This window comes from Sturnira hondurensis, unplaced genomic scaffold, assembly GCF_014824575.4.
Source record: "Sturnira hondurensis isolate 20B ecotype Veracruz unplaced genomic scaffold, ASM1482457v3 Scaffold0002597, whole genome shotgun sequence".
NCBI lineage: Eukaryota > Metazoa > Chordata > Mammalia > Chiroptera > Phyllostomidae > Sturnira > Sturnira hondurensis.
Window position 1 is genome coordinate 1446383 of NW_028075228.1, and position 10638 is coordinate 1457020.

General features: G+C 53.1%; 1 protein-coding gene across 1 annotated transcript; it reads left to right on the forward strand.

Annotated features, from left to right (window-relative positions):
- Positions 1-1970: 1970 nt before the first annotated feature.
- On the forward strand, positions 1971-10113 carry MVD (mevalonate diphosphate decarboxylase). The gene is made up of 10 exons (XM_037040187.1): positions 1971-2089; positions 4164-4234; positions 4636-4750; positions 5080-5226; positions 6221-6420; positions 6754-6828; positions 7050-7268; positions 7635-7750; positions 8663-8771; positions 9404-10113. Exons 1-10 carry the CDS (start codon positions 2020-2022, stop codon positions 9482-9484), a joined length of 1203 nt encoding a protein of 400 aa, XP_036896082.1. The 5' UTR covers positions 1971-2019; the 3' UTR covers positions 9485-10113.
- Positions 10114-10638: the final 525 nt, after the last annotated feature.

Here is a 10638-nt window from a genome sequence, read left to right on the forward strand (position 1 = left end):
CCCTTTCCCTCTAAAGATAAATGAATAAAAATTTAAAAAACAACAACAAAAAGTCATAGAGCCCTTGCTGGTGTGGCTCAGTAGATTCAGGGCCAGCCTGTGAACCAAAGGGTCACCACAGGATCAATTTCCAGTCAGGGCATGTGCCTGGGTTTCGGGCCAGGTCCCCAGAAGGGGGCGCTCGAGAAGCAACCACACACTGATGTTTCTCTCTCCCTCCCTTCCCCTCTCTAAAAATAAATAAATAAAATCTCTAAAAAAATAGTCATAGGGATGTAAAGTACAGCATAGGGAATACAGTCAATAATATTGTAAAAACTGTGTGGTATCAGGTGGGTACTAAACTTTATGGGGGTGATTACTTTTAAAGTTAGATAAATGTCTAATCACTATGTTGTACACCTTAAACTAACATAATATTGTATGTCAACAGTAATTTTAAAAAACTTATTTTAAAAAGGTACATAGTGGTTTTTTGACATAATGCTACTGCACATTTAATAGACTACAGTACAGTATAAATACAACTTTCATATGCTCTGGAAAATTTTTAAAACTCACAGGACTCACCTTATTGCAGTGGTCTTGAACCAAACCTGCAATATCTCCAAGGTGTACCTGTATTTTGCATTAAATGTTGATAGAAAGATACACAAAAAAATCCATTAAAAGGGCCCAGCATGGGAGACTTCATATTACTCTTAATTCTCTCTTAATATCTTTAAAGCTGAAAATAAGTTTGTATAGAGGGAAAGGAAAAAATGGGGAGTTATTGTTCAATGGGCAAGGAATGTGAGTTTAGAATGATGAAAAAGTTCTGGAGCTGGATGGTGCTGATAATCACACACCAACGGGAACGTACTTAATGCCACAGAACCGTGTACTTAAAGTGGTTAAAATGATAAACCACTTTATGTGGTGAAACCACATAAGGTGAAACCACTTTCACCTTATATGTATTTTTTATAATCCTTGCCCGAGGATGTGTTTATTGATTTTAGAGAGAGGAAGGGGAGACAGAGAGAAACACCCATCGGTTGCCTCCCATTCTTGTCAGACCTGGATGGAACCCGCAGCCTAGGTTTGTGCACTGACTGGGCATCCGAATCCGCAACACCCGCTCTCCCCTTTTTTTGGGGGGGGGGCGGTGCCTCGCGCTCCAACCAAGCGAACCACCCGGACAGGGTACGTTATGTGTATTTTACTACAAGAAAAAAAGCAAAGTACTTGTATGTGTGGCAATCCATTTTAACCCCTGGGGGAAAAAATCTTTGCTTATATGGAGTTTTAAAACGGAATTTGCGCCTGTCTCTAAAGCAGTTCATCCCTTAGCAGCCGCCACCCAGCGGCACTGGTCAGGCCCGGTAATGCGGAGCTCTGGGACCCCCGGGACTCCCAGGTGACGGGGCCAGTGAGGAAACGTGGACTGCGGGACCCCAGGCAGAGGGAAGGACCCGGGCCGGCGGGCCCGAGACCCCGGGGCGTCGCGAGCTGTCCTGCTGGTAGCCTGTTAACCTTCGGTCTCAGGAGCACGCAGGCACGGTCACCCGAGTCTTTCGACCCGAGTGGCTGGGATAGCTGGCCTCCTGCGCCCCACTCAGTCTCCTTTCAGCTAAAAAAGCTCGAGTCCAACCTGCTCACCACGTGAGGATACCTGCTCCCTCGCCAAGGGTACTTTGCCAAGGTAAGCCCGCAGCCCCCGTAGAAGTCTGCAACCCTACGCCTAGGCACACCCCACGCCTACTCGCCTGCCAGCCGAAGGAAGTTCCGCGCCTGCGCACACTCAGTGCCTGCGCAGAGCCCGGGCAAATCGGCGGAGGACAGAGGGGCGGTCTCGGTGACGGCAGCCCATGGTTCGATCCCGCTCATTGATTGAAAGTTGGAGTGTGGGCAAGACCCGCCACTGATTGGGCGACACTCAAACACCTGAGACTGCGTGGGCCAATGGTGGGGCCTGCTGGGGGGGGCGTAAGTTCCTACACCCGGCAGCTGTGGGCTGAGTTCGCAGTGTTCTACGGCATGGCCTCGGAGAAGTCTGTAGTGGCCGTTACCTGCACCGCGCCGGTCAACATCGCGGTCATCAAGTACTGTGAGTGCGCGGGCCGGGGGCACGGATGTGGGGGCGCCGTCAGCCCGGCGCGGGGTCCGGGTCAGGGGACATAGTTCGCACAAGACGTCCATCCCTAAGGAGGGGCGCTTAGCTCCCACGGTCACGTCCACTGTATTCACCTGGGGCCTGCTCTTCATTTCTAGCACGTTCTCTTTGCGAGAATGAGAATGAAAGCATTCTTTGCAAGAATGCTTCATAAATGGAATCGTTCAGCATGTAACGTTTTGGGATCCGCTCTTTTCACTCACTATACTTTCTGGAGGTTCATCCGGGTGGCGGTGGCATCAGTACTTCGTTCCTTTAGTGCTGAGTCCTGTTCCCTGGTGTGGTTGGGCCACAGGTCATACACCCTTTGAAAGGCAACTAGGTTATTTCCAGCTTTGGTCTATTAGAAATAAAGCTGCTATAAATTTGTGTATGGACTTTTTCTTTAATTTTTTTTTTTTATTTTCAGAGAGAGGGAAAGGGAGGGATAAAGAGAGGGAGAGAAACATCAGTTGATTACTTCTTAGGCACCCCGACCAGGGACCTGGCCTGCAACCCAGGCATTTACCCTGACTCGGAATCAAACTGGAGACCTTTCCGTTCACAAGCCTGCGCTCAAACCACCGAGCCACACCATCTAGGGTTGTATGGGTTTTGTGTGAACATAACTTTTCCTTTTTCTAGAGTAAATGCCCAGGAGTTCAATTGCTGGGTCATAGAGTAGCTGCATGTGTAGTTTTTTAAAGAAACTATTAAATCGTTTTCCCACGTGGCCATACCATTTTACATTCCCACCAACAATGTACATTGTTTCTTTGGCATTTGGTGGTGTTACTGGCTCTTGTTTTAAGCGATACCTCATTGTGGTTTTAGTGTGCATTTTTCTACAGGCCAGTGATAGTGAACACCTTTATGGGCTTATTTGTCATCTGTGTGACCTCTGGTGAAATGTGTCTTCATGTCTTTCATCCATGTTTTAATTGGATTGTGTGTGTGTGTGTGTGTTTTCACCGTTGAGTTTTTGAGAGTTCCTTTTATCTTGTAGATACTAATCCTTTGTTGGGTATGTGGTTTGCAAATATTTCCTCCCTCTCCAAGCAGCTTGTCTTTTCTTCCTCTAACAGGGTCTCCCACACAGCTCAAGTTTAGAAAATTTTGGCGAAGTCCAGTATATTAGTTACTCCATTAATGAATGATGCTTTTGGTGTTAAGTCTAAGACCTCTTTGCCTAGCCTTACGTCCTAAAGATTTTCTCCTAAAAGGCTTGCATTTTCAATTTAAGTCTATGATCCATTTTGAGTTATTTTTTGTGTAGTGAGACTCTGGTCAAGGTTCATTTGGTGACCTATAAATGTCCAATGATTCCTACAGCATTTGCCACAAAGGCTGTCCCTCCACTGAATTGCACCTTTGTTAGAAATCAGTTGGGTGTGTATACAGGGTCTCTTTCTGGGCTCTCATATATCACCTGCCAGGTATGAATCTTTATTATCTCCTGTAACTCTGCCACCCCCCAAAAAACCAAAAGTGCAGCAGAGTTTCAAAATTTCCAGGAAGCTTACTTTGTTTGCCATGAGATGGAAGGAGTGGAAGTGCTTGGCAGAAGTAGGAGCAGTTTTGACGGTCTCCAGGGAGTATGAGCAGTGAGATTTAAGGTGCTTTCAGTAACTGAGGCTCTTTCTGTTTGGGTGGAGAAGGCAAAAGCCTAACAATTGAGCATTCAGTACCTGGTAGACACTCCAAGGTGGTTTGTCCAGTGAGTGAAAGAAGATAAAACAGAAACAGTGAAACAAGGAGATAGCTGGTCTCCAGCTCTGCTTTGGGACCTGGAGCCATTGAATTGGAGAGCAATCTGGGATAGCTTCCTGAAGGTATGGATACAGCAGAAAGAAGACTTAGACTGTGCACTGAAAGAGCAGGGTCTAGGTGAATGGGGAACTGTGGGATGGGAGTGGGGGTGACTAGGGAGCACCATGGGGGAGGTGGGGCTTTGGTGGGTGGAGGCAACAGTGCCCTGGTATGCAGGGTCTGGAAACTGACCAATCTTGCCTTGGATTGTCTATTTCAGGGGGAAAGCGGGATGAGGAGCTGATCCTACCCATCAACTCCTCCCTGAGTGTCACTTTGCACCAGGACCAGGTTAGTATGGACTGGCGATAAACACCAAAGTAAACATTAACTAAACTTTTGTTTAACAATGGGTTGCAATAAATCCCTAGTTCATGAAGTGTCTGTTGCATGCCGCAGAGTTAGGAATTCTCCTTGCACCTACACCCCAAGGTCACCTCTGAGGTTCTGTCCTTTCACTCTTGTGTCTGGTTCTGCTATGGGAGATGGAAGCGTTGGCCTCACCCTGTATGGAGAGACCAGGCTTGGAGCCAAGCCTGCCACTGCCTGACTCCCCTATTGCCTCGACCTCAAACTCCTGTTCCCAGCAAGTCTGTTCCTAAACCTGAGTGGGTGATGGGCCATGGCAGGAAAGGCCTCCCCAGCAGAAAAGGGTGCTTTGCCCCTGAGGGGTCCTGCATTTTCTTCTTCAGTTGAAAACCACTACAACAGCTGTCATTAGCAAGGACTTCACTGAGGACCAGATTTGGCTTAATGGCCGGAAGGAGGACATAGGGCAGCCACGCATCCAGGCCTGCCTGAGGCAGAGTGAGTGGGAGCCCCGCATGGGACATGGGGGCTAGTCTCAGCCTGTTCCTTTTTCATCCCTTCATTGCTCTGGGTAGAGGCAGAGACCACAGCACGTGCTGCTGTCTCTGCCCTCCCCACCTGGCTTTGAGAGCCCCCCAGGAGTGGGTCATGGAGACACCCGTTAGCTTGGTCTGATATGGGTCTGGGGTCTGGGGCTTTACCCAAGAAGCAGGCCTGCAGGAATTTGGGGAAGATGTCCAGTGTCAGCTGTGCCTCTGACCCATGGCAGGCAAGATGTCAGGAGCAGGTAGAGCAGCTCTGCCCAGTGGCCGTCTCCCCCTCCACAGTCCGCTGCCTGGCCCGAAAGCAGAGGAGTGGTGAGGAAGAGGACCCGCTGCCTCTCAGCCTCAGCTACAAGGTTCACATCGCATCGGAGAACAACTTCCCCACAGCTGCAGGCCTGGCCTCCTCGGCCGCAGGCTACGCCTGCCTAGGTGAGTACCTGCAGGGAGACTCATGCTCTTGCAGCCTTCACAGAGCCCTCGGCACATGAGGCTGAGGCCTTGGTCATCTCACATCTGAATGTTAAAATCTCCTGAGGTTCTACGTGACAGGAGCCCATCTCAAACTGGCTTAAGTCTAAAATAGGGACAGTTTCTTGGTTGATGTAACAAAATTTCAAGGGGTGCAACTGCTTCCAGACTCTCTCACAGCCTCACTGGCCATCCATTTCTCTCTGTGGAAGTGCTGACTTGCTTTCCTCTGCATTGGCTCACTCTCCAGTAGGACCTGCTCACCTAGGCACAAAACTAGTCACTAGAGTGGCGGGCAGCAGGCTCACACTGTCCTCATAGCCACAGCAACCCAGTGGAAACTCTAGGGACGATGCTTACTGGCTTGGCTTGGCTTATGTACCCATGCCTGAGCCACCGTTGGGGATGGGTGGTGCGTAAGCCACCAGGAGGGGTGCCATTGGCTAGGGCAGAGCTCTCGCCTCGTGGACCTCAGCTGTGCATCCTGGCATCAGACCCGTGACCAGGTCCAGCCATGCTCCATCATGCCCAACATGCTGGCTACCCTGGGCATATACATTCTTTAAGCCTCTGTGCCTTGGTGTCTGCCCCAAATAGCACCCCTAAAAGCCCAATTTTGTGTCACTCCTTGGAGAAACTCTGGCCCCTCAGCACTTGGTCCTTCAGGTCCCCAAGAGTGGTTCCCCTCCATTGCAGTACTACAGGCGCTAATGGTCTCTGTGTCAAAGTGCGCACCTTTGAGAATGCTGAGTGTGTGAGCACCTGGAGCGGGGCGTGGGTGAGGAGGTGAGTGCCAGCCGTGAGAGTCAGTGGCTGAAGCTCTGTCATTTCAGAATGTTTTTTACTTTCCTGTAGGGCACATTCACAGGGTGCTGAGCATAGCCTGGACTGGGACCCCTGTCCCCTGCATATCTTAGTTCCCCTCCCCCATTCACCCTCCCTCCTGTGCTTACAGCCTATGCCCTGGCCCAAGTCTACGGGGTTGAGAGTGACCTTTCAGAAGTGGCTCGTCGGGGCTCGGGCAGTGCCTGTCGGAGCCTATACGGAGGCTTCGTGGAGTGGCAGATGGGGGAGCAGGCTGACGGCAAGGACAGTGTTGCCCGGCAGGTGGCCCCTGAATCACACTGGCCCGAACTCCGAGTCCTCATTCTTGTGGTGAGTGAGACAACGGTGGAGTGAGGAGTCCTTTTGGGCCAAGCTGAGAGCAGGAGAAGTTAAGGCTTCGCCCACTTCTCGGGCCTGCTGTGGATGACGGAATGGCGGTCTGCGGAACATTCAGGGATGACTCCCATGCAGCAAGGGGCTGCAGATCTGCACACTGCTATTTCCAGAATTGTATTATCTCCGCCACAGTCAGGAGGCCTCTGTGGTCAGAAGCCCCCACCCTGCTGTCTGTACCAGCTGATGGGAGGGACAGGACATGGGGTGGGGAGGTATTTAGGGCTGGGGCCTGAAGGTGAGGTGCAGGCCATTTCCCCCTTGGTGCAGGTGAGCGCCGAGAAGAAGCTGACTGGCAGCACTGTGGGCATGCAGACCAGCGTGGAGACCAGCCCCCTGCTCAGAGTAAGGCTGGCACCGGGGGAGGCGCCGGTTCCCCAGGGCACAGCCTGCATGGCAGGATGTGTGCCAAGCTCCACCCACATCCCCTGAAGCTGAGCTCATCTGCTCTGCAGGGTGTGTCCGTGGGTGCTGAGGCCTGGGGGAGGCTCTGCCCCAGAGCCTGTGCTCCGACCACTGTGCTGTGAAGCAGCGGGCCCTTGCTGGGAAGCACTTTTGCCTTGCAGTTCCGGGCGGAGGCAGTGGTGCCAGCGCGCATGGCAGAGATGATTCGCTACATCAGAGAAAGAAACTTCGAGGGCTTTGGCCAGCTGACCATGAAGGACAGCAACCAGTTCCATGCCACTTGTCTGGACACCTTCCCACCCATCTCTTACCTCAGCGACACTTCCAGGCGTATCATACACCTGGTGCACTGCTTCAATGCCCACCACGGGCAGACCAAGGCAAGGTGGGCCAGGGCAGTGCGGGAAACCCAGAGAGTGGGCCTCAGGCCCTGAGTGTCAGTAAGACCAGCACGTGCTTGTTTGTGACAAAGCTCCACAGAATCTGCTTTATGCTCTTGTATGCAGAGCATCGACAGTTTTTATCTGTTGCATTTTGCTTCCGTGACTGTGGGATCTCACCTTGTACTTCAAAGCACTGATGTGGGGGACCTGCCCACCCTGACCCGGTCCTAAGTTGTCGGGCAGTGGTACCACAGCTCCACTTTGGGTTGGCCCTGTGGGCACTGTGGGAAGCCCTGGGTCTCCAGGCAGACCAGAGGGGCAGAGCTGCTGTGTAGAAGCTGACGTTGACCACTTGGGTTCCAGGTGGCATACACGTTTGATGCAGGCCCCAATGCGGTGATCTTTACCCTGGACGACACTGTGGCTGAGTTCGTGGCTGCCGTGAAGCACAGCTTCCCCCCTGAGTCAAACAGCGACAGGTGAGTTTTGTGCTCCCACACCAGGGAAGCCATGGAGGGAGGGGCAGTGTCTCCTGCTGGGGTCAGGGATGGCTGCACCTGAGGCTGTGGTGCCGAATGGGGAGGCTTGCAGGAATTAGTGATCCCTTTGGGGACCACAGGCAGTATGTCACCAGTGAGCCTTGCCATGAACTCCTCCGCTTCACATGTCCCAGCCCCATGTGCACACATACACATACATACGGCCTCATGGCTCCTGTGTGTACAGTGACTGCAGCTTCACTATGGGGACAGAACATTGGGATGTTTCCTACCAGTTGTTTTAATGGCCCTTTCAGGATGTGGGACAGCCTCCTGCTAGGGCTGCTGGAAGTAGGGTTTTTTTTACCTGTTCCTGTATTTGGGGCAGCACTATAACATGGGCAGTACTGATGGCTAGCGGGTGGGAGGCCAGAATGCTAACTTCCTCACCAAGTGGGACAGCCACGATGGCCGTGGAGGCCAGTGGTCCCCTCGTCAGAAGTTCTGTTCTCCCTGCCCTTGTCACCACAGAGTGTGGTGTGCAGAGGAACACGGTGATGCACTTGTGCTTGAATTGGGCAGAGTGACAGCCGTGGGCCATGGATGAACCCCGATCTCAGGGAGGTTTCCTAAAACCAACCCTTCCCTGTGACCCCAGCTTGGCCCTTGGTCATTCCTGCTCAGTTTTTTTGCGCGGATGGTCAAAAACACTTGGAAGTGTACAGTTCAGCAGCATTAAGTGTGTTCGTTGTTATTGCAAACAGCAGTTCTCTCGGGTTCCACAATTGTTTGTCACCCCAAAAGAAGCCCTGTTCCTCCCATGGGCAGTCACACCCCTTCAGGTCTGGTCTGCACGTCCTGCACCATTCCTGTGGACGGGCACACAGCACACTCCCGCCTTCCTTTCCCCAGGTTCCTGAAGGGGCTGCCTGTGAGGCCTGCCCCACTCTCAGATGAGCTCAAAGCTGCACTGGGCATGGATCCCATTCCCGGCGGCGTCAAATACATCATTGCCACTCAGGTGAGTCCCGACACCGGCCCTCAGCCCAGGGTCTGAGGCCCCGCACCCCTGGATGGGGAAGTGGCCATCCAGCACACAGGCTTCACTGGCTTAGACTGGTGTGTCCGCTAGAGGAAGCGGTTCCCTTCACCCCTGCTCCATCTGGGGTGGGACATCAAATTGTTAAGGATGGCAGCAAAAGTAGGAGGAGCATCATTCTTCTGTTTTTGAGACATCTGCTCCACTGGTTTGTATCACTTGGTCTTGAAGTGGACATTTCAGGACACACTGACTCGTGAGGCCACGTTCCCAATGAGGGGAGAGGGAGGGACTGGGAACGGAGACTCAGGGATCCTGGGGACCCTCAGGCCTCACCTACCGGAAGCAGATCAGGATCATTGCTCAGAGTGGCTGAGCCGGGATTTCACTCAGGTCACCTGATTCCAAGTCCTCATGTCATCCTGTGCCCAGACCCCAGTCTCTACCCTTCACACAAGTCTGGGTAACGGAGGTCGGGACCACACGGCTGTGCCTAAGGGGGTTGGGCATAAGGCCAGGGCATCGTCACATGGTGGTCAGTTTCCCTGCGAGGGTGGGGGTACACCCATTCCTCCCTGTAACCCCAAGTTGACATTGATTTCTCTTCCTGCAAGGTGGGGCCCGGGCCTCAAATTCTGGACCAGCCTCATGCCCACCTCCTGGGCCCTGACGGCCTTCCAAAGCCAGTGGCTTGACCCCTCCTGAAAAGGAACCCTGGCTGCCACTTGGAGAAAGGACTGCTTTGCTGGGAAAGGGGTGCTGTGTGTGGCGGTGGCTGTGCCATGCTTGTTGGGACCAGTGGGTAGGCACCTGGCCTGAGGCCAGGAATTGTGCTGTGGCCAGGTGTGGGCAGTGGGGTGACAACCTGTAGGTCCCTAGGTGGCCAGGAGCAGGCCCCTTACAAATGCCTGAGCTCCCCCACCAGCTCTGTGCTGAGATGAGGGCTAGGGTGACATGTGGGACCCTGGTAGATCCAGCAACGGGCGAGCAGCTGGTGTGTCCCCCATGAAGGACCCTGAGCTTGGGCAGCGCCCACTGCCCAAACAGGAGCTCTTCCCCCTGAGATGATGGGGCGTGTCTGCGTCTCTCTTTGGAACTGGAGGACCGATCACTGTTCAGGAGGCAACTGCTGCAGGCTCGGGTTCCCAGCACGATGGTCATTCCAGCTGCTCTGCTGACCTCTGTCCACTGGATGTGGGTAGCATGTGTCTTCATAAAAAGACCAGGAGTGTGTCTCCAGTGGGAGGTGGGAGAGCAGCCCCAGACTCATCACACGGGAGCCCTATCAACTGGCCATGGAATAAAGCCAGAGTTGCTGACCAGGCCTGGCCTGCCTCTGTGGAACCAGTGTTGCTGTGTGGGCAGCAGGCAGCAGTCATAAGGAGGTGGGGAGGCCATGGCCGCGTGCTGCCTCCTGCAAAATGAGGGAACCTAGAACTTGGCCCATTCACCGACTTGCTCCTGAAGAAGCTGCCTTCTGACTCGAAGTGCCCCTTCCGTTGCCCAGCCCTGTGGTGGGGTGTTCAGCACATAGCCTCCCCCATGGCCATGGGCCACACTAGGTGATTGACAGGGTCACCAGGACTGAGGGGTTTGGGGACCTGGGTTTCGTCTGGTGTTAGGTCTCCAGCCCATAGTGGGAAGCACGTGTGCAGGAAGGAGCACCAATTTGGGACGATTTGCATCCCAGGAACTTAGGGTTTCTGGAATCCAGGAATGGCTGTTATATGAATTTTCCATTAGTGTGCAGGTCAATGCACTCTCCCCTGGGAGGGTCAGGTGCTGCTGCTGGTCCTTAAGGGGGTGGGCAGAAGATGACGACAGGGACAGAAACTAGCATTCATACATT